Source organism: Galeopterus variegatus, unplaced genomic scaffold (assembly GCF_000696425.1).
Source record: "Galeopterus variegatus unplaced genomic scaffold, G_variegatus-3.0.2 Scaffold266, whole genome shotgun sequence".
In the NCBI taxonomy this organism is placed as follows: domain Eukaryota; kingdom Metazoa; phylum Chordata; class Mammalia; order Dermoptera; family Cynocephalidae; genus Galeopterus; species Galeopterus variegatus.
In genome coordinates this window covers 611,182-634,452 of record NW_007726377.1, presented here as the reverse complement: position 1 = coordinate 634,452, position 23,271 = coordinate 611,182, and the positions used below count along the sequence as shown (strand labels likewise).

At 47.9% G+C, this 23,271-nt stretch overlaps 2 protein-coding genes across 6 annotated transcripts in view; one reads left to right on the top strand and one right to left on the bottom strand.

Moving 5' to 3' along the window:
* Nucleotides 1-701: 701 nt before the first annotated feature.
* POLG (polymerase (DNA directed), gamma) lies at nucleotides 702-16,358 on the top strand. 4 transcript variants are annotated; one of them, XM_008566723.1, is made up of 22 exons: nucleotides 702-1,359; nucleotides 4,147-4,342; nucleotides 4,518-4,682; nucleotides 4,797-4,943; nucleotides 5,094-5,173; nucleotides 5,966-6,148; nucleotides 6,252-6,406; nucleotides 6,566-6,692; nucleotides 7,664-7,900; nucleotides 8,842-8,962; nucleotides 9,164-9,232; nucleotides 9,538-9,645; nucleotides 10,103-10,263; nucleotides 10,963-11,016; nucleotides 11,116-11,233; nucleotides 11,707-11,842; nucleotides 11,960-12,206; nucleotides 13,624-13,746; nucleotides 13,880-14,048; nucleotides 14,234-14,442; nucleotides 15,418-15,578; nucleotides 16,262-16,358. In XM_008566723.1, the coding sequence occupies exons 1-22, from the start codon at nucleotides 752-754 to the stop codon at nucleotides 16,336-16,338; spliced, it is 3,651 nt and encodes a 1,216-aa protein (XP_008564945.1). In that variant the 5' UTR covers nucleotides 702-751; the 3' UTR covers nucleotides 16,339-16,358. The 4 variants fall into 4 exon arrangements, with proteins under 4 accessions (XP_008564945.1, XP_008564943.1, XP_008564944.1 ...); XM_008566721.1 differs by having other exon boundaries at nucleotides 13,564-13,746; XM_008566722.1 differs by lacking the exon at nucleotides 10,963-11,016 and having other exon boundaries at nucleotides 13,564-13,746.
* Nucleotides 16,359-16,597: 239 nt separating this feature from the next.
* The window catches only part of FANCI (Fanconi anemia, complementation group I), an 89,933-nt gene continuing 83,259 nt past the window's right edge, over nucleotides 16,598-23,271 (bottom strand). For both annotated transcript variants that reach the window (XM_008566725.1, XM_008566726.1), the window contains 4 exons: nucleotides 20,199-20,273; nucleotides 18,395-18,490; nucleotides 17,978-18,088; nucleotides 16,598-16,691 (listed from right to left, as the gene is read on the bottom strand). In XM_008566725.1, coding sequence (XP_008564947.1) covers nucleotides 16,611-16,691; nucleotides 17,978-18,088; nucleotides 18,395-18,490; nucleotides 20,199-20,273 — 363 coding nt within the window. In that variant the 3' untranslated portion in view covers nucleotides 16,598-16,610. The remainder of the gene's footprint in view (nucleotides 16,692-17,977; nucleotides 18,089-18,394; nucleotides 18,491-20,198; nucleotides 20,274-23,271) is intronic.

Genomic DNA, 23,271 nt, shown 5'->3' with positions numbered 1-23,271 from the left:
CGGGGGCGGCCGCCAATGCCCCCTGCGGGGCGCCCTCGGCCCGCTGGGCCACGGTCCGGGAGTGGGTTGGGGCCCTGGGGGACGGCGGCGCACCGAGCGGGTTCGAATCCGGGCGCTGGCACCTCTCGGCCTAGGCTGTCGAACCGCGGTGGTCGCGATAATGGCAGCCACCATTTGCCGAGGGCCTGCTGAGGGCAGAGTCGCGCCGCATATGCGCCCTGTGTTACCCAAACGACAGTCCTGTATGGCAGGTAGAATCCGTAACCCCATTAGGAAATGGGGTCCTAAGGTACTTGCCCAAGGTCACACGGCTCGTGAGAGCCAGAACCGGGGCTCAAACCCGTGGCGTCCTACTCCAGAAGCTCTTAACCGCTGCCTTCAGCTTCCCCAAGTTCACTGATGAACCTACGTGGACCTCAGTTCCCTCAGGAGGGGTATTGATGTTTCCCAAGGTTGTTTGAGGCTTCCAGAAAATGTACCTAAAGCGCCTGGCACAGTGCCTGGAAAGCAGTAAATTCTCAAGGAATGATGGCTATTAATACAGGACATAATATATAATAAATAACACGTTATATTATCTATCTCCTTTAGGATTTGTGGGTGGAAGGCAGGCATGGTCGGATCCATTTCACTGACAGGAAAACAGAGACTGGACGCGTCTCTCTCCACGTTTTTCAGCCAGTAAAAGCAGCCAAGCTGGAGCCCAAAGCCAGGTGTTCTGACTCCCATCGGGGGGCTCCCTGCACCAACCATGAGCCGCCTGCTCTGGAAGAAAGTGGCCGGCGCCACCGTCGGGCCAGGGCCGGTCCCAGCTCCGGGGCGCTGGGTCTCCAGCTCGGTCTCCGTCCCCGTCTGCAGCGACGGGCCGCAGCAGCCGCAAGTGCCATCCTCGGAAGGCGGGCAGCTACGGCACAACCCATTGCACATCCAGATGCTCTCGAGAGGGCTGCACGAGCAAATCTTCGGGCACGGAGGGGAGATGCCCGGCGAAGCCGCGGTGCGCCGCAGCATCGAGCACCTGCAGAAGCACGGGCTCTGGGGGCAGCCGGCCGTGCCCTTGCCCGACGTGGAGCTGCACCTGCCGCCCCTCTACGGGGGCAACCTGGACCAGCACTTCCGCCTCCTGGCCCAGAAGCAGAGCCTGCCCTACCTAGAGGCGGCCAACTCGCTATTGCAGGCCCAGCTGCCCCCGCAGCCCCCGAACTGGGCATGGGCGGAGGGCTGGACCCGATACGGCCCCGAGGGGGAGGCCGTACCCGTGGCCATCCCCGAGGAGCGGGCCCTGGTGTTCGACGTGGAGGTCTGCTTGGCAGAGGGAACTTGCCCCACATTGGCGGTGGCCATATCCCCCTTGGCCTGGTAAGTAGGGTCCAGGGATGGGGGCCCAGCTTACTAGTTTGGTTCAGTGAACATTTACTAGGCTCCTGCTACATGCTGGATGCTTATCTAAGGACTGCTGATGTGGTAGTGAACTAAAGAAGCTTGACCCCAGCTTCCGTGGTGCTCACTTTCTGGTGGGAAAATACAGGCAGTTAAACACCCAAGCAAATGTCAGGTGGTGATAAGGGCCACGCAGAGAATCACAGTAGAGTGTTGTGCTTGAGACCTGGGAGGCTACTTGAGATCACCATGATGTGGTGCCTTTATTAATAGCTTCATGAGAAGTTAGTCGGAAAAGACATTGGAATGGTGTTTCTGTTTGGGGACACTATTCCTTATTTCAGGCAGGAGAATTCTCCCTTTTGTGGAACTGTCCCAGGCAGTATAAGACATTTAGTATCCCCAGCCTGTTGCATAAATCCCAAACCAAATCCCCGCCTTCCCCCAGTGTTTCCAAAAATCTTGAGGTGGCATTCGGTTCAACACCTCCAGCTGAGAAACATTGCTCCCTTCCCCAAGCCTCCCAACCAGGCATTTTGGTTTCAAACGGGTATATCCAGTCACTCTCTTTTCTTTTTAAATAACTTTCTAAATGCTACCCAAGTTTCTTTTTCAAACAATGATGGCAGTACTGTTTCTCCCCTTTTTTATTCTTCATTCCAGGATTAAAATACTATTTACAACCTTAATACTTTCAGGCATGGCCAGCAAAAAGTTGGCAGTTTCTTTATTCCTACTGGAAGCTACATCTTTGTAAAGAAAGCTGCGAAATGTTAAATATGCAGTTGAAAATGATGAAAACATGGCTAAATAGATAAGGTAGGCATTAATGGCTGAAAAGAGCAAAAGTAGATGATTCCGTAATGATTTAGTTCTAGTCACGATAAGAATCACAGTACTTATTATGTAACTTGATGGTCAAAGTAAAGGGGAATACCAGCCATCATTTGAAAAGATAAAGTAGGCTTTGGTGGCTGAAAGAAAATTAGGAAACCAGTGACAAGAAAGATTTGTTTTTTGATCTGTTAGTCATTTTTGTCCAATTTACCTAAAGTCCCCTTTTCTTTTCTCTTCATCTTCCTTTCCCTCCTTGTGCTTCCCATTCTGCCCTCATTCTCATTCCATTCTTGCCAGTGGTACTGGGGGCATTGCTTAGTTTGCCTGATGGCAGAAGTCATTGCTAAGGTGTAGGCTCATGCTGGGACCTTCCTCCTGGGAGTCTGACTGTGGTGGGTAGAGGCAGGGGTCAGATGGTGCCCTTAAAAGCAGTCCACTTTTAACCTGGACATGCTGTGTAACATTAGGTACCTGAACAGCCTACAATTTCCAGTGGGAGGGGGAAGGCTTGGCCAACCCTGAGCCTCCCCCAGGGCAGCTTCCCAAAGGCTAGTTGGTAAGGGCTTTGGTCATCAGGCTAGAGGAACATCACTCATACTGTCAGCATTTATCTAAGATTCACAGGAAAACTGTAATATTAATGGCATGGGTTCCAGCTCATTTTAAATTTACCTGAGGTGTTTACATTTTGGCTTTCTTTTTTATAACAAATAAATTTGTTTAAGCCATCTATAATAAGATGGCTTCATGCACAGCTGCAGACCTGGGTCTTGACACCAGTATTCTTTATATTGTAAAATCCTTGTCAGCACCATAGCCTCAAATATTTGGCATTCTTTGGCCTCTTCTGTGTTGTTTTTAAGAGCTTTGATATACTGAATAAAAAAGGGAGGAAGTTTCAGTTTGAGACCCTTGGCCTATTCCCACCATTTGGAGTGTGAGTTAGATTTTGCCAGGTTTAAAACTAGGAACCGTTTTTTGCTGTTTCTACCTCTCCCCCGCAAAGAAACTAGTTTCATGTTTATTGAAACTGTAGAGGCAGATTACCCCTCTCCCTTCCATGAAGGTTGCAGGGACTTCCTTTGCAGCTGTGTTGTCCATACATATGGCCTCGTCACTCACTTTGATGCTGAGTGGGCCTTGACCCTTTGAAACAGTCTGTGGTTTGCAGCAGGCATGTGCTCGGAGGCCATTCCCTTATACTTACCCTCTTGGATCTTGAACAAACTGAAGCCTTTTCCTGAATCAGTGGCAGGCCCCCAACAGGCACCACTCATCCTCTGTCCCTCCCACCCCCACCCTAGCGCATGTACATATATTTTCTCATTCTGACACTTTCCCTGCTCTCACTGAGGTGGTTGCCTCCACAAGGTGTGTGATTTTCTCTTTGTCCTTCAGAATCTTTCCAGCTGTCAGATGATTCATCCTGTATATGTATGCAGCATTTGTCTCTTTGTTTTTTTGCCACTTTCAATTAAAAAAAAAAAATCTCCACTTTTGGTTCTATTATTATTGTCTGTTTCCTTTACTAGCACTTTGAACACTAGCTGTTTTGTGCTTATAGACACAAGGGGTTGATAATGTTAATAAACCACCTCAGAACCAAACACAGACTCAGTGAACACTAGGCCTAACACACACCTTGATAGTCCAGGCTAAAACACCTGCATGTGGCACCCAGTACTGTAGCACATTGCTCCATTTTTATCTGTGGAAGTTTTAAAGTAAAGAAGCTTCTGTAACCCGTCCCTTCCAACACTCCTCCCCTCAACTTGTAGCTCTGTGAGGGTTAGGAGCACCCCTTGGTCTTGCTTGTGTCCCCAGCTGCTAGTACAGGACCTGGCATGTGGTGGTAGGTGTGCAGTGGGTGTTTTGGAGCAAAAGTTTAATGCCTCCATGGTGAACCTGCCTGCCTCTCGCCTCCCTTAGGTATTCCTGGTGCAGCCGGCGGCTGGTGGAAGAGCGTTACTCTTGGACCAGCCAGCTATCGCCGGCTGACCTCATTCCCCTGGATGTCCCTACCAGTGCCAGCAGCCCCACCCAGAGGGATTGGCAGGAGCAGTTAGTGGTGGGACACAACGTTTCTTTTGACCGAGCCTATATCAAGGATCAGTACCTGATCCAGGTAAGGTTCCTGGGGCCAACTGCAGGTTCTGGCATGGAGTGGGCTAGGAGCCCTGATCTCAGTGGCTAGGGAAGGCATTGCTGGTAATGGGGCCTGAGTTGTCACAGAGTAATAATGGCCCTTATTGCTGTGTGGCATTTTAGAGCTTACCATGGGTCCCCTTCCCACTTCTCAGGGTTCCCGCATGCGCTTCCTAGACACCATGAGCATGCACATGGCCATCTCAGGGTTAAGCAGCTTCCAGCGCAGTCTGTGGATAGCAGCCAAGCAGGGCAAGCACAAGGCCCAGCACCCCACACAGCGAGGCCAGAAGTCCCGGAGCAAAGCCAATGGCCCAGTGGTGAGAATACACTGCGGGTGGGCAGGAGCAGGGTGCTTGGGACCCCCTCATCAGCCCACCTGTCTGGCCCGACACCAAGCTGATCTGCTGTGTCCCTTGCTGTGGTTCCCCCAGATCTCATCCTGGGACTGGCTGGACATCAGCAGTGTCAACAATCTGGCAGACGTGCACAGCCTCTATGTGGGGGGTCCTCCCTTAGAGAAGGAGCCTCGAGAACTGTTCGTCAAGGGCAGCATGAAGGACATCCGTGAGAACTTCCAGGTGTGGTGCTGGAGAGGGGCTCCAGGGAGATGGGCTGTGGCAGACCCCTAGCTGAACTTGGGGAGGTACAGCTGCCAGGCCTAACCCTGAGATCTGGCGGTGGAAGTGGGATGGCTGCCCTCCCAGCGCGTTCCTGTCACCTTATGCCAGGACCTGATGCAGTACTGTGCCCAGGACGTGCGGGCCACCCATGAGGTTTTTCAGCAGCAGCTACCACTCTTCTTGGAGAGGTGAGGGGGAATCCCTGGGGGTCCGGGGTTTCCCAGTACCCGGCCTGCTGTAATCAGATGGTGGTGTTTCTTTTTCAGGCTGGGGACCTTAGCCTTTCTAGGCAAAGAATGGAGCCCCTCTCTGTCCAGTGGGGTCCATCTCAGCTCAGGACTCTAGGCTTCTACAGAGGCCCTGGAGGGGAGGGCCAAGGGGCTGTGCTTGTGTTTCACATGCACGGTCCCAGTTTATTTAGCACCTTCTCTGTACGTAGATCCTGCTCTGTTTATTAGTGAGTCAGTTTTTTGATGTGGTCAGTCACGAGCATCAGCCAGATCTAGTTCAGATCTCGACTATTTTATTCTACTCATTTGACCTTGGGCAAGTTACTTGGTTTCTCTGAGCCTTAGTGTTCTAATTTGTGAAACACACATAGATATACATTACTATCCCAGTTGTGAGGTTCATATGTGATCTTTTGTACATATGGTGTTATTAACACAGTGCCTGGCACATAGTCATTACTCAGGAAGTGGGAGCTATTTTCACTTTGGTGATCTATAATTCCCACATTACCCCTTGGGATGGTATGATATTATTTCTGTCTTATAGATGAAGGAACTGAGGCTCAGAGAGGTGAAGTGACTTAACCAGAGCTAGGTAGCAATACAGCTGGTTTTAAACCCCTGTGTGTGTGACTCTAGAGCTATATGCCATGTGTGTTGTTGGGTTGAGGCTTGCCAGACTTCTCAGGGATTGGACAAAAGCCTTGCCTCCTGTGGACATTATGGCAGCCCCTGGTGTTTGCTCCCAAGGTGTCCCCATCCGGTGACTCTTGCCGGCATGCTGGAGATGGGTGTCTCCTACTTGCCTGTCAACCAGAACTGGGAGCGTTACCTGGCGGAAGCACAGAGCACATATGAGGAACTCCAACGGGAGATGAAGAAGTCGCTGATGGACCTGGCCAACGATGCCTGCCGGCTGCTCTCAGGAGAGAGGTAGCCAGATCTTGGGCTGGCAGGATCTAGGCAGCGGACAGGCAGGTGAGAGGCCTGGCTTTCAGCTCAGCCTTAGCCCTGCCTTTGTGGACTGGCTCTGCAGGTACAAAGAAGACCCTTGGCTCTGGGACCTGGAGTGGGACCTGCAAGAGTTTAAGCAGAAGAAGGCAAAGAAGGTGAAGAAGAAGGAGCCAGCTGCAGCCAGCACGTTACCCATTGATGGGGCTAGGGCCCCTGGAGATCCTTTGGATCAGGAAGGTGGGGAGCATGGGTGGAAGATGGGGCAGGGTGATCCCTGGGAAGGTCTTAGAACCCACGGGCCCCTTGGAAGGGGTTGTTCCAGCCTTCTGGAGATGAGCAGACTGGGGTAGGTCTTTCTGAGAGTCCCTTCTCATGGTCCTGATTGTCCCTGCACAGACCCTGGCCCCCCCAGTGAGGAGGAGGAGTTTCAACAAGATGTCACAGCCCGTACCTGCTTGCAGCAGCTGAAAGAGACCACAGAGCTTCTGCCCAAGCGGCTCCAGCACCTTCCTGGACACCCTGGGTGAGCCTTGTCGCCCCTGACATATCTAGAATCTGCTCCTGTGCCATTCTCAGGACACCTCTCGTCTGGGCTCCAGCATAGAGGTAGCATGCACATGTGCACTAACCTGCTACCATTCATCCACTCTGTCTTCCAGTCATACTCTTATTGTTTACTGTGACCCACTGGCTTGCTGCACCCATTCAGTACAGTGCACTGAGCGCCTGCTGTGTGCTGGCCCACAGCAGCCACTAGGGGTATGGACAGGAGCACAGCTTCTCCTTTCCAGTAGCTCCTTTTCCCTAGGAGGAGCCAGGCATGCAGACTGGCCAGTGCAGCTGGTGTTTATATCTCTGGTGAGATAGAGAGTGAGGAGTGTTTAGGTAGTTCTGACTCTGCCTAGGGAAATCAGGAAGGCTTATTTGAGGAGGTGACCCTTCATTTGAGCCTCATAGAGTGGCTGAGATGAGAGAAAGGGCAGCCAGAGTGATGATGAGAGAAAGGGTGCCAACTTTGCACTTGCATGACCCTGAGAGTGAGTGCCTTGGGTGCCTTGCTAACCTCACCCTGGTCTCAGCTCTAGTGAGCAGCCTGTGAGAGACAGCTCAGAAAGACTTGGTGTGTCTCTAGAGCAGCAGGGTGGTCTGGTGGGTGAGGAGAGCAGATGTGCTTCTTCTTCTGGCCAGAGTTACTCTGGATGAAGTAGAGCTTGGGATGGAGCCCAGTCTTGGGCTGGGTTATGCTTGTGGTTGCCAGCTTCTGACTAGTCCAGTGTGACTGACATAGGGTCTTTCCTTTCGAGAAATTTGGATTATTCTAGGGGATTCCTTAAGGATCCTGGTCAAAGTATCCCAGAGGAGGTGACAGTGAGAATAGGATGGGGTCACTAGAAAGCCCTGGGGCCTCGGAGGGTGGGTGGGGCACATCATAGGGGAGAGACTTTGCCTCTCTCCCCACCACTGTGACACTGCTCTCTTCCTGGTGGGGCATAGGTGGTACCGGAAGCTCTGCCCCCGGCTAGATGACCCTGCATGGACCCCAGGCCCCAGTCTCCTCAGCCTGCAGATGCGGATCACACCTAAACTCATGGCGCTGACCTGGGATGGCTTCCCTCTCCACTACTCAGAGCGTCATGGCTGGGGCTACCTGGTGCCTGGGCGGCGTGACAACCTGGCTAAGGGGATAATAGGCACCACTGTGGAGTTGGCTGGGGTGGCCTGCCCCTACAGGTAAGGCTCAGGCTCAGGGGAGGAAGGGGCTGGAGCCTAGGGACCCTTTCCCCTTGCTGGAGAAACTAAGGTCAGCTCGGGCTAGTGGAAAGCTTGGTCCAAAAGTCTGGGTTCTAGTTCTTCTTTCCATGGCTACTCTTACCCTCTGGGCCTCAGAGCCCTGGTAGGGGTGTTGAGACTATCAGAGTTGGAGAACTAAGGCCTTACTCTTGGGCCCAGAAGCATAGCTGCCTTCACAGGAGCACATAGAGGGAGGAACATTGGAAGTGGCAGGGGAGATGAGCTTTTTTCTTTGAGTATAATTTGAGTGCTAATCATGTGCCAGGCACTGTTTTAAACCTTTGCAGTGCCTCCCTTGTTTGTTCAGTAAGCAGCCCCATGAGATAGGATGGTTATCTCTATTTTATAGTTGACAGAGTTCTATGAAGTCAGTTGACTTGTTTGAGATCACAAATCCTGACCTTTTGACAGGTGTTGGGGAGAATCCATAGCACCTGAATTGGCCCAGAATTTGAGTCTTGACTGTACAGGGCAGCCTGAGTCACTTGGAGGGCTTTCAGATGAAAGGGACTAAGATCAGCCTTGCTCCTTTGAGCCCAGGCAGGGTTGGATGAGCAGGCAGAAGCCAGCCTGGGGTGGAGCCTTGGGTCCTGACTTCCCACGCTGTGCTCCCAGAGCTTCTCTGAAGGAGGTGGCAGCTCTATGGTGTAAGAGGAGCTTGGATTTGAGTCAGACCAGGTTCGAGCCCCAGCCTGCCAACCAGTGTGCTATGTCATTTTCAGTTTGTCACTCCCTGTCCAAAAACCAGGGAAAGTGCTTTTCACTTCTGCCTCAGAACTGATTGTGAGGACTAAAGACAAATTGTGGAAGGCCTCAGAGAGATGCCTGGCCCAGAGAGGGCATCCAATAATCAGAGGCTGCTGCTGCTGTTCTCTGCCCAGAGCCATCGAGTCCCTGTACAGGAAGTACTGTCTCGAACAGGGGAAGCAGCAGCTGGAGTCCCAGGAGGCAGGCCTGGCTGAGGAGTTCCTGCTCACTGACAGCAGTGCCATGTGGCAGACGGTGAGGGCAGGCCCTGAACCTGAGCTCTGGGGAGGGGGGTCTCTACTCCTCCCAGGGAGGGGATATCCTTTTGGGTGAGTCTGGCACTGGATGCTCACCCCAGACTGTCCTGGGCTGTCTGAGTACCCTGCAGTGAGGGGTTGGTAGATTTGGGCCCACCCAGCCCCCTGCTTTACTCCCTTGGTCCCTGGGCCCATCCAGGTGGAAGAATTAGGCTGCTTAGAAGTGGAGGCCGAGGCCAAGATGGAGAACTTGCAAGTTGCAGCTCTGGTGAGCAAGGCACCTGCTCAGGGGTTATCTGGGTGGGTGCTGGGCAGCAGGGGCTTCCTCTTGCCCATGTAGCTCTTTCCCACCAGAGTTCCCTAGGTCTGGGGGGGGGTTGGAGATTCTGCCTTGCCCTCAGGTGTGCCACACATGTTGGAGGCCAAGGAGGAAGCCTGACACCTCGTGGCCATCCTGTCATTTCCCAGCTTACCTGCTCAGTTTCAGGCCTTTTTCCCACCTTCCATACCCCATGGCCCTTGCTGAATGCAGGTGCTAGAACAGGGCCTGATGTAGATGTGTGACCCCCACAGACTGCTGCTGGTGGCCCCAAAACCAGCCAGCCCACCTATCACCATGGCAACGGACCTTACAACGAAGTGGATATCCCTGGCTGCTGGTTTTTCAAGCTGCCTCACAAGGTGTGTGTCCTAGTTCACAGCCTGTCCTGTGGTGTCCTCACTGTGCTCAAGGCCCACAGCAGGCCTCCAGAGTGACTCACACCAGGAAAGTGACCTTTTTGTGGGAATGACAGTAGGAGTGGGACAGAGTGTGATTCCTGGTAAATATCATCATTTCTCTGAGCTTTTTTGTTTTTCTTCTGAAAATTGGGTGGCAAGGAGCATGGTGGTGGAATTAAATTACGTGGGGCATGCTGAGTGGTGCCACATCAGGTACATGATAGGTTCTATTGACTGCTGTCATTATGAGGGAAGTCAGGTTTGTTTGTGTCTTTGTGTATGTCATGCAATCAGGGCTTTGCCTCACTGAATGCTTGAGGTTCTGGGCTCTGTTGGGAGGAGCCCAGGTGCCCTCATCAGTTCCCCACCCAGGAGTCTGCCACTTGTCTCCAGCCCCTGCTTCTTTTGCCCTCTCCAGGATGGTAACAGCTGTAATGTAGGCAGCCCCTTTGCCAAGGACTTCCTGCCCAAGATGGAGGACGGCACCTTGCAGGCAGGCCCAGGAGGTGCCAGTGGACCCCGTGCCCTGGAAATCAACAAAATGATTTCTTTCTGGAGAAATGCCCATAAACGTATCAGGTGGGCCACCATGAAAGAGCAGAAACAGGCCTGTTCCTACCCCTGGTTAGGTTTCTGCAGCCCTGGGACTTTTTCTCTTCCAATGCAGGGGTCCCTGTTTCAGCCTGGGCTGCCAGAGAGACAGCCTAGCTATGGTTTAGAGGCCTGGCTTCTTAGGGTGCTGATGCCATGGAACTTGGGCAAGTCTCTTGCCTCTCCAGCTTCAGTTTCCTTGTTTATGTAAAAAGAGTGGTACTGTAGGACCTCGATGGCTCCTCCCAGCTCTATCAGAACTCCTTGGTGTAACTGCTGGAGCCATGGGATGTGGCAGAGAACTATGGGGGACTGGTGGCCCGTAAGCTCTGTTGGGGGCTGGGAACCGGGTCCTGTAGTCTGGGAATGACAAATGAATTCATCTTGAAGCCACTTCCAAGTGGTTGTGGAAATCTGCCCTGGGAGTGGGAAGAGGCGGTGGTGGCAGGGGCACCTCATGGATATCCCAGGAGAGGGGCAGAAGCTGCCTCGGTGGCCTAGCCAATTCTCAGTGGCATATGGCCCTGATTAGTGTATTGTAGGGCCCCAGGTCTGAGTGAAGGTAGTAAGAAGAGGGCAGTGAGGGAACACAGCAACACTAAAGCTGGGCAGGTGAGGGCCATGGTGGGATGAGGGTAGATTCTGTTCCCCGTGGCTGTGTTGAGCCTCAGCCTGTCTGTCCCACAGCTCCCAGATGGTGGTATGGCTACCCAGGTCGGCTCTGCCCCGTGCTGTGACCAGGTAATGGCCTGCCAAGTGGTTGTGGGTATAGGAGAACTGAGTGGGGTGGGTCTTAGGGCTAAAGCAAAGTGCTGCTGAGACTCATCTTCTCCCATCCAGGCACCCCAACTATGATGAGGAAGGCCGCTATGGGGCCATCCTACCCCAGGTGGTGACTGCCGGTACCATCACCCGTCGGGCTGTGGAGCCCACATGGCTCACTGCCAGCAATGCCCGGGTATGTGTCTTCTCCTCTTCTGGACTCTCCTCTTCTCCTAGCTTTCTTGAAACTGGAATTTTAGAGGGCCTTTAGAGATGTAGCTAGGAGCATAAAAAGGAACCTAAGAACTGGGTCAGGCAAGACTATTCAAATCTGGTTTCATGACTATTGTCCAATGCAATAAATGTATTCTGTGCACCTGCTCCTGGCCAGACAATGACAGGCATAATATAGCTCTCATGGAGTTCAGATGAGGCCAGGTAGGTGAGGGGCCTGGCATAGGGCCAGGTATAAAGTAGGGATTCTTTACCTGTCGTCCCCATTGCTGATAGGTGGCTGTCCCTGGAACTGTGGAGTTTGGAGTAGTGCTATCTGGCATTCTCTAAAGCCATCCCCGCAAAAAAGGCCCTAGTATTTTCTCAGTTAAGTCTGGCTCCAGGAATGAGGTAGGAGGCATCTCACTTGGGTATCTAAGTGCACTCTTCCTGCAGCCTGACCGAGTAGGCAGTGAGTTGAAAGCCATGGTGCAGGCCCCACCCGGCTATGTCCTTGTGGGTGCTGATGTGGACTCACAGGAGCTGTGGATTGCAGCTGTGCTTGGAGACGCCCGCTTTGCTGGCATGCATGGTGAGCAAGAGCCGAGGCTGGGGTGAGGGTGGAGTCAGCCCAACCCCTCATGGCCCAGGTGAATGACTTGGCAGAATGCTTCTGAGCTTCCTTTCTTACTCCTGCCTTGTCCTCCAGGCTGCACAGCCTTTGGATGGATGACACTGCAGGGCAGGAAGAGCAGGGGCACTGATCTGCACAGTAAGACAGCCACCACAGTGGGCATCAGCCGTGAGCATGCCAAAATCTTCAACTATGGACGAATCTATGGGGCTGGGCAGCCCTTTGCTGAGCGCTTACTAATGCAGTTCAACCACCGGCTCACACGGCAGGAGGCAGCTGAGAAGGCCCAGCAGATGTACACCATCACCAAGGGCCTCCGCCGGTGAGGGTGCCTCTCCCATCCGTGTTTACACCCAGGATCTCAGGCCTGCTTTACTGCCCTTTACTGCTTCCCATCTTTTCTGTCTCTTGCCCTTTACCTGAGCCCTTACCTAGCCGCTCTCCCTCTAAACCTCTGTGACCTAGCTCCAGGATGGTTTGTCCTTCAGTGGTGACATATGCTTTAGTTGGCCTTAAACTGTTTTCCCTCATAGGAGTAAAGCTGTACTTTTGGTATGTCATCACCAACTGGTAGCATGTCAACAGCTCTGGTTAGCATAAGCAATACTGTAAAGCTTGCAAACTCAAATGCCTACAGGGAATGAGAGCAAGTGGAGGGGGACAGGTTTAGGGTTTTAACGAGAGAGTACTATAGGAAACTGGAGAGTGTAGAGTGTAGATTTTCATAAAGGATAAAGCCTTGCCAGGCTTCCAGTTTTCTAGCCTAACTCGAGTTTGTTTCCCTGATAGTACTACCTACTGTGTGCTCAAGGCCTTAGCAAGTTCCTTGGAGGATCCTGAAGTGTGAGGGAGGAGAGGTATATTTATAATTTCCTTAGGTATAATACAGTGTCCACATTTCATTAGCTGACTCACCATGGAAACTCATCTCTTGAAAGACTGAAAGTTAAATGATAAACAGTGTAGTGATGACTGAATAAATGTAGGAAAGGGGAGTTGAGTATTATCCAGAGTAGTTGGGCCATGCCTCATAGTTGGATGAGGTGGGGTTGGGTGAGGCTCACACTATGTTCAGTGTGTGTCGGTCTCCACTGCAAGAGGGCAGTGATGAAAGGAGGATGGGCCTTAGCTGTGGAAACCTTCAAAGGTGTCAGAGGAGTTCGGACTGCAGCCAGATGGTGGGGAAGCTCCTTTAAGCAGGCGAGTGACATGGTTCTGGAGCCTTTAGGGGACAAACCTGGTGATGTCTGCAGGTTGGACTGAAGCTGGGAGTCTGGGCAGTGGGAACTGAGAAGGGTAGGCCAGGCTTGGCTATATGTTCTCCTTTCTCCTCTTCAAAGAGTAGCTTCTTCTCACCCCCAGCCCCCAAATCTGGAGTGATAGCTCTTGTTGCCTCCTGAGGTCATTGGGCAGTTCAGTGTCTAAGGCATTAGGACAGTAAGAAGAGTGATGGCTCTTGTGTTGGAGTCTGTCCCTTATTGGACTGCTGTGTATGTATAGCCCAAGCTTTGGGGCAACAAAAGCTTTGGTTCCCGTCTGGGCTCCATCTCTTCCTAGCTGCATGACCCCAGCGAGTCACTTAGTCTTTGTTTCCTCCTCTGAAGTAAAACCTGTAGGGGACAGGTATGACTCCAGGGTGGCTTTGGAAATTGAGTGAGGTGGTATGTGAACACTTCTAGGCCAGGTGTGGCACGGAGAAGGCACTCCCATGGGAATGATGGTGGTAACACTACTCCCAGGTATCGACTGTCGGATGAAGGGGAGTGGCTGGTGAGGGAGTTGGATCTCTCCGTGGACATGACTGAGGATGGCTGGGTTTCCCTGCAGGATCTGCGCAAGATCCAGAGAGAAGCTTCAAGGAAGTGAGAACCTTTTGTGTGTTAAAGATGGAGGGAGGGATCTGGGCTGGCCCTGGAAGAGCTGGAATGCTTTGTTTTCTTAGCTAGGAGATACTGAAAGACAAAGCCTGCCCTCTCTTTCTTCCTGGCCTCCTAGGTCACGCTGGAAGAAGTGGGAGGTGGTTGCTGAACGAGCGTGGATGGGGGGCACAGAGTCAGAAATGTTCAATAAGCTGGAGAGCATTGCCACGTCTGACACACCATGTACCCCAGTGTTGGGCTGCCGCATCAGTCGGGCCCTTGAGCCCTCAGCTGTCCAGGGGGAGGTATCTTGCTACCTTTGGAGTATGGGGAGAGGAGGCACAGGGAGGGCAGGGCTCTCTCTGGACCTCATCAATGTGTGCAGATGGGACTAGAGTGGAGTTTCCCTGGGGCTCCTGGACCATCCCCTACTCCAGAGTTAACTGGCGTTTGGCAGAGCCCCTCACCTGTGCCCACCTTCCCTCCCTAGTTTATGACTAGCCGTGTGAATTGGGTGGTGCAGAGCTCTGCTGTGGACTACTTGCACCTCATGCTTGTGGCCATGAAGTGGCTGTTTGAGGAATTTGCCATCGATGGGCGCTTCTGTATCAGCATCCACGATGAAGTTCGCTACCTGGTAAGGGAAGAGGACCGCTACCGCGCTGCCCTGGCCCTGCAGATCACCAATCTCCTGACCAGGTACGCGGGGCCCATGGCCTCCCTGGCCTGGCCATGTGCTCCTGTGTGGGGCTTTGGGTGACATCCCCTTGGGCCAGGCTGAGCAGCTGAGTTTTCATCTTCCCAGAAATGAATGTTTCAGCTTTTATCTCTAATTTTAAAAAACCTATGGAAGTCCTAAAAAGATTGGCCTCAACTTTTAAAAATGATTTCTTGGGTTTGAAGTGTCATATGCCAAGACTAGATCACTGACTGAAGTAATCATGAGGCGAGGGGAGTTGTTCCAAATTGTGCTCCCCTAGGTATACACTTTTCTGTTTTGAATTGTTTCAAATGACAGAAAATTCAGATATTTTTCTTTTCCCCATAAATGTTTCTTAAGTGCCAAAGTTTGTTATTCTGCTAACAGAAAATGTTGTTAATAGGGAAACTCAAATTTTAAAAATATATATTTTATATATCAAGTTGTATTTTCTTGTAGTAAAATTCTTAGTTCATATGGATGAATTGATATTACCGTTCCATGTTGATCTGCCACTCAGAACCAGTTTGGGAACAATGACCTATTCTGGAATAATGGGGAAATAAATGAGTGTTTATGATATTCAACATCATTGCCATTGCCCTCTTGAATCATCTCATGGGGGTTATGTTTAACAAAGCTAACAAAGTCCTCATTTGTCCCTCAAACTCTGGTCCGATAATTGAAAGTCTTTTTTTTTTTTTAATATCAATAAAGTGTACCAAACTGGAAAAAAAGTGTGTTGAGTCTATAATTGCATTTTAGTGTCTTAGTGGCAGGTGTTAAGCTGCTAGATGGAAGACAGTGCTAGTAGCCCTTTGACATCCTTGGCTTAGCTAAATGAACGGGGATGTAGGGAGGGGTGTCCAGGGGAGGTTGTGTTCTAAGTGATAGTGTGGTCATCTCTCCTAGAAGTAACAAGGCTTTGTTCACTGTAGAGGCATGACTGTGAAAAGAGATTGGGTCTCTTTCAGGTGCATGTTTGCCTACAAACTGGGTCTGAATGACTTGCCCCAGTCAGTCGCCTTTTTCAGTACAGTCGATATTGACCAGTGCCTCAGGAAGGAAGTGACCATGGATTGTAAAACCCCTTCCAACCCAACTGGGATGGAAAGGAGATACGGGATTCCCCAGGGTGAGCACAACACATTTGTTCCTTGTTAGGCATAGGATGAGAGGTGGTCTAGAAAGTGGTCTTGGATAACAGGAACCTTGAAACCCCCAGTGAAGAAGAAATCCACTCTGACCCATGCCATAGGTCCAAAGTGAACATGACATTCAAATCACAAAGAGGGGCTGGCCAGTTGGCTCTGTTGGTTAGAGTGTGGCATTAGTAACACCAAGGTCAAGGGTTTGGATCCCTAAACCACGCAGCCACCAAAAAAAGTGGGTGGGTAGGGGGGAGAATCACAAAGGGATGGCTGTTTCTAGAAAGGTATTCATGGCAAATGAAAGAAGATTCCAGAGCTTCAACTATTCTGTTTATATCTGTCCACACTTCAACCATAACAGGAATGTTTAAAGAGAATTTATTGTATTAAGTCAAAGTGCATTCTTAGGTAAAAAACCAAAATGAAACTGTGTTTAAATGCTGAACATGTATGTCAGAAAACTTATTTTCTATTTAAAACGTATCTAAGACAAACTATTTTATACAAAAAGAGAATGGATCCTCCAAACATGTAACATTACCATTCCTGGCAATCATTCTCAACCCTTCCACCCTTTTTTGATCATAACACTAAACTCCTTTTCTTACTTCTGAGCTCTCAGTTCCAATTCCTGAAAGCATCCTAACCAATCTGCACTATCTTTCAGGTGAAGCGCTGGATATTTACCAGATAATTGAACTCACCAAAGGCTCCTTGGAAAAACGAAGCCAGCCTGGACCATAGCTCTGCCTGGAGGCTCTGTATTGCTCCCATGGAGCTTCACTGGGGCGGTGCAGGCTCCCAAACTCAGGCTTTCAGCTGTGCTTTTTGCAAAAGGGCTTGTGTAAGGCCCCTTTCTCAGCAGCAGGACCTGCTAAGAAGATTCCTTCTAACTGAAGGTGCAGTTGAGTTCAATGGGTTCAGAACCAAGATACCAGCATCAGAGCAGGCGGGCTATAGGACAAGGGACACTGTTGCTTGTTGGGTAAAAGGAAGCAGAAGCCCCAAAGTTCACATTAACTCAGGCATTTCATTTCTTTTTTCCTTTTCTTCTTGGCTGGTTCTTTGTTTTGTCCCCTGTGTTCTGATGCAGTGCCCTAGAAGGGGAGAGAGGTAATGCTCTAACATGATAAAACTGCTCTGAGGCAGTGAAAATAAAAACAAACAAACAAACAAATACCCCTTTATCTCTCGTCAAAGCCTGTGTTAATCATGCTTTCCCCCCCTTTCCCACTCATGGGAGGTGGTTATGTTGAAGAAGGGGAGGCCTCCAAAGTAAAATAAGGCAATGCCAACTCCTTTCTTAGGACTTTAGTTACACTGAGGAGACTAATGGGACAAGATGACAGAGAACAAGCCTCAGGCATCAAAATACTACATGACCCTCCAAAACTCAAATGCCAAGTAGGTAAAGGGAGTAGTTGGGGCAGGTGCGTTAGGGCCTGGAATGTGATAATCTGAAGAATGCAGGTTAAAACTTTTAAGAAGCCAGAAATCCAGGGTGTTTTACATAAAATTCCAATTTTGAAAGGATTTGCTACTTCTTTCTTGGACAAGCCTAAGATGATGAAAATTTTAGGTGCTAGAGGTAAGGAAACATTGGGCTTTGCTTCAAAGATGTGAAGGGTGTGGGTGAGGTTCTGTAACTGGTAAAGCTGTAAAGGCAGAGGAACAAAGTAGAGGGGAAAAGGAGGATACAAAACCAATATGGGGCCGGCCCAGTGGCGCACTGCTATAGTGCGCCGCTTGGGAAGCACGGTGGCACTCCCGCCGAGGGTTCGGATCCCACATACAGGCCGGTTCCCGCTCACTGGCTGAGCGAGGCGCGGGAGCAACACCGAGGGTTGCGATCCTGTTGCTGGTCCCGGTCCGGTACGGGGGCGACACTGAGGGTTGCGATCCGTTGCCGGACACGGAAAAAGACAAAAAGGAAAAAAAAAAAAAAAACCAATATGAATTGAAGGAAGGCTTACTCAAATCAGAGTGGCCCTACTTTGAATGAGGGCATGGTATACGAGGAAGTAAACTGGTTTGAGTCAGAATGCTGTAGCTGGTCGCTGTCCAATGGTTCCAAAGATAATAGGGAAAGAGGACCCATAGCAAGACATTGTTTTGTCACCGCCCTGTTCCCAATAATGTCTACCAAAAATGTATACAAGTCTGGGCAACTGCATAGGATTTTTGTATGGTTCAAAGTTTACAACCCTTCTCTTGAGAATCCTTAGCTTTCATCTTTGCCTGACCACCTTTCAGCCCTTTCTGTGTGTGTTGGTTGTTGCCCTTCCACTAATCTGTGGCTGCTCCCAGATAGGCTACTATCCTAACAACCAGCTAAGAAGAGTGGTTGGGGCTTGATGTGCTCCAGGAAGAAGCAGGCACCGACCTCTTCATTTTCATCCTCCCCATCCTCTCGAAGAAGAACCGTGTCCAGGATGTTTCCTTTGATCTTAAAGTCTCGTGAGGTGCTGAGCTTCATGTGCTGCATCAAGTTCACCTGTGACAGAATTGTAAGCATGGGAGCATTTTCCTACTCAGGTCCTACTAGGACAGCTTAAATCATTTTTAGTGTACCTCTGACAAATCCTTTAGTTCCTACTTTAAGTAAGCACACACCCACTTGACCTGTTTTTCAATCAATTTCCTACATGTTTGGATTCAGGCTATCAAAGCAGAAATAGCAAAGAAACAGAGATGGATCGTAGTTCAATTTTTCCCCCACTGTAGTTATGCTGCATTAGTTTGCTAGATTCCCTCAACAGGGTAAATGAAAATGGTAAAAAAAATAAGAAAGTATGTTTACCTTGGACCTCTTAGAAAGGTGGATGAGAAATTTTTCATACTGTTCAATGGCGAAAATGAGGTTAGGTATTGGCTTGGTTTCCCGAAGGACTTTGGCCTAAGGGCAAAGAAGATAAGATGACTTGAATTTCAGGTTCAATGGTTTTTGAAGTTTTCCCTCTAAAGCTGTCACTAGCACAACTGCACATAGCTTTGGGGGAAAACTAGTTTGTCTCCCAATCAAATGCAATTTTACTTATATATAGTAGTACTCTTAAGATTTTTGGCACTTCAATCTCAAAGGACCCAAATGTCAATAGAGATTATTGTACTGGTTCTTTCCACTTATAATTTCTAAGTATTTGTTGTTATCTAGAGACTGGCTGATGAGGGCAGGACTATTTGCAGAAATTTAGTTGCCTTTCTAACTTAATATTCTTAAAACAATGAGCCCACTGTGGCACTAGCTCTCTTTCCTTTTTCTAGTCTGCACATGAGTTTTCACTGCTGGGATTATACTAGTATACCTATTTTCCCAATGTGAACTGTAATTTGTAGATCCTTCCAAATGTTTCTTATGTACATATTTGCATTTATATATTTTTGAAACCCAGAAATGAGAACATTGTTCTCATCTTTTTAAACATTATCTTGGAGATAATTCTATTGCTAAATGTTTGGATTTGTATTTTTTTTAAAGTCTACACAATATTCTCCACTGTAAGTGTACTATAACCTACTTGGCCAGTCCTCTATTAATGGATCTCTTAGTTGTTTCTAATATTTCACTTTCATAAACAATGTTGCTATGACCATCTTGTACACAGGCCTTTAAAATTTCTATATCCTTAAAGTAGAATTGTACAGAGTGAGTGTACATATCTCCTAAAATTCAGTAGTTATTGCCAAATTTTCCCCTTGAGAGGTTGTACAAGTTGAACATTTCCTAATGTGAAAATCTGAAACTTTTTGAGCATTTACCTGATGCTCAAAGGAAATGTTCATTGGACCATTTTGGAAGTTCAACTGGTCAAATATTCATTAATGTTCCCAAATCCAAAAAAAACAAAATCCAAAACACTTTTAGTCCCAAGCGTTTTGTATAAGGGATACTCAACTTGCAATAATTTTTGTTTTTGCCTGCAGTGTACCCACTTTCCTGCACCCTCATCAACTTTTACAGATCCTTTAGGGAGCACATTTTGCACTTACCAAGTTTTTCTAAAACTTATAATAGGTATCCTAAGCTATTTCTATTTCACTATTACTATTTCACTACTTTTATTTCAGAACAAGATTTTCTTGTGATTTCTGAATAAAACATGTTTTGGGTTTAGAGGAAAAATAAGATGTTCCATCTGATCATAAAATCCATGATTTGAAAAGCAACCATATATATATGTATGTATGTGTGTGTACGTATATATAAATAAATACACATATATACACACACACTTTGGTAACAACTTTGATATAATTCACGTAACATACAGTTCACCCACTCACAACATACAGTTCAGTGGGTTTTTCTTAGTACATTCACAGGGTTGTATAACCATCACCACAATCGATTTTATAACATTTTCATCACCCACAAAAGAAATCCCATATCATTTTTAGCTGTCACTCCAGTTTCCCCATTTCCCTAACCCACCCAAGCTCTAGGTAACCACTAATCTACTTTCTGTCTTTTTAGATTTGCCTGTTCTGGACATTTCATATAAATGGGATCATACAACATATAGTCTTTTTGTGACTGGTTTCTTCCACTTAACTAACGTTTTCAAGGTTCACCAGCAACCATATTTCAATCAGTATCAGCTTACCATGGTTGTGGCAACAGCAGCAGTTTTCTCCTTTTTCTTCTCTCCTGTATACTTTAGGATGTTACTCTTCTTATTCTAAAGAAATAAAAACACATTTCCTTATTCCTGAAGATTTTCCTAGAAAGCTAGCAGGCTAGTGGTTAATTTTAAACTAGTGGAAGATGGGAAAAATTTTGTGATGCTTTATAATCCTTACATGTTTTTCTTTTCTTTTCCTTTTTTTGCGGGAGGGGAGGTTTACATGGAAATTGAGGGCAGGACTAATTGTTACTGTACTAGGCCAGCCAAGGGACTGGTGAGGTACAAAATGATGGTTAAAATGGGGGCTGTTAAGGTGGTAGCAGGAATAGGCATTTTGGGCAGCTGGCTAAAAGGGTTGCATAAAGGTGAGAATACTGTTCCAGGGGTCTGCAGTTGTCCACATAGAGGCAACCACCAGATGTATCTTGTGTGCATTGTGGTCATCATGCTCAAGATGGGTTTAAAGGGTCATAGAAACACTTCTCTATTTGGAGAGAAAGAAAGGACTAATAAAGAAAAAGAACGAAGAACTACAGGATTTGGATAAGGCTAAAGAGAGTCAAGACCTGAGTCAGGAAATACTAGGAAGAAAAACCACGCAAGTGTGAGATACATAAAACGTAGGAAGCTTTTACCTAAAAGGGAGTTTTGTACCTTCTAGGAAAGGAACATACCATGTTCCATAGGGACAAGTAAAAGAATGAAAAAACAGACCTGAAAATGCAAAGATATACCACTGGAACCATAAGAGACAGGAGGCTTGTTCCACATGCCATGTTCTGGAAAATAAGGAAAAGTAGAGATTCCAGAGGGGCTGATATGAAGAAATCTGTTTGTGGCTGTGGAAGGCAGGGTAGAGGATGGTGGAGGGTGAAGCCCTATTAAGGAAAGCAGCCATAGATAGACCTCACCTGACCAAATGAGCCATCTTTCCAGACGTGGCTTTTTTTTTCTTTCTTTTTCTTTTGTATTTTTCCCCCCTTTCTTTCCAGAGGTTGTATCCAAGGCAGGTCTCTGTTGAAAATCCCTAAATCAACCCTGTCTACTGTCCATTCCTACTGATTCAAACAAGATGAAAATTGGAGCCAGAAGAGCATCTTTTAAAAGGTGTACAATTCTAGGCAGGATCCTAAGGGTTTTGGAGCAATTGTTTTCTTCCCATTGAGATCTATGGTGGTGGAGCAAAAAAGAAGGGTCTATAAGAGAGTAATACCTCATTGAGAGATGTAGTAAATGCAGCCCCCACTTCTAGGTAAGGGCTAGAGTTAACAGAACCATGGGCTCTTGCCCAGGGCCACTCATTAAGTGTATCTCACAAAGACAGAAAAATGTTTGCCTGCATATCAGCTGACTTGTCAGTAAGTCTTTAAATCAAATATGGATAGTGAAGGGGAAAAATCCCAGAGAATAAATGAAATTGATTTTTATATAAATTGGGAAAAAGAATAGCAGTCTAGGAGGTTCCTGGTGATTCACATTCAGATGCTTGAGAATGGGGTCAGAAATACAAAAACCCAAAAATCTCCACCATTTTACATGTCAAAAAATATCAGGTGTAGTTCTAGAGCAGGGGTTAGCAAACTATAGCCCATAGGGTAAATATGGCCCAATGTCTCTTTGAGAAAGTTTCATTAGAACACAACCAAGCTCATTTATTTGTATATATTCTATGGCTGCTTTTATATTACAAAAGCAGTGCTGAGTGACACAGTATATGCCCTGCAAAGCCTAAAGCGTTTACTATTTGGTCCTTTACAGAAAAAGTTTGCTGACCCCTGTTGCAGAATCTAACTAGGTTCAAGTCTCAGGCCTGCCTCTTACTAGCTGTCTGTTCTTGGGCATTTCAATTAACCTCTCTAATCTTTTCTCATCTCTTATCTGGGGATAACTACTGATCAAAAAGTAGTGAGGATGAATGAAGTGATGCATAAAAAGAGCTTACCACAGCAGGCACAAGGTAAGGATTCTCTAAACATTAGCTGTTCTAATAAAATGAATACATAAAGTGACCTTTGGATCATAACAAGGGTAGTAAATATGGTCTAACAGCAGTGTTTGCCAAGCTATACTTTATGGAATGCTATTCTGCCAGATAGTAACATTTGTTATTAAAAATACAGATGTTCTTGAATAATTTGGAAACTACTAATGAACATACTGTTAGACCTCAGCACCTTTATTATGCTAATGGACACCATGAATTTCTAAGATGAGGAATATTAGTATTTCTCACAGAATCACCCCCCCCCCTTTTTTTTGAGGACTGTCTTAGTCTGTACAGGATACTTTGTGAAATGTGGTCATATAGGCATCGTTAAGACTTACTTGGAGATGGGGGGGGACTCCAAACCTGGATTTAGGAATGGAGGGATATATCCTATAAATAGACAACAAATTTGAGAGAAAAGCACCCAAATGAAAATTCATAAGCATGAGGTTTGAGAAAGCATGCCTGCAAGCATTTGGATGAGATAAAAGGATAGGATCAGAAGTATAGCTTGATGAAAGTAAGCTATAGACTGGCTGGCTGGCAACAGAAAATGGAAGATCAATTCCTGGTCCAGATCACAAAACTGGTAAAAAGGCAAGGTGATAAAGAGCCTCAAATATCAACAGAACTCCTTCAGCTAAACCCAGATGACAGGCCACTTGGTCACTGATTCTCAAGGGGAGAACAGGAGGTGCCCTTAATACACATAATGAGGGAAGTTACTGATAGTAGGACGTTGCACCTGTAAATGATGCAGCGGCAAAAAACAAAGCATCACTACCAAAGTGGTCACAATTCATTGCTTTAATAACTGGTTCTGGAGTCTTGGCCAAGACTGACACCTAGTGGACCCCTTCTCTTTGATTCTTCAGAGATCATAACAGCCCTGTGATATACTTATTGAGGTGACTAAGTGGCCTTAGTAGACAGTAAGTCTCCCATCACTTCATTTGTTTAAGCCAGTGTTTCTCAACCAGAAGAGATTTTGTCCCTTAAAGACTCTTACAATTTCTGGAGATATTTTTGGTTGTCACAACTGGTAGTGGGGGGGGGGGGGGGGGG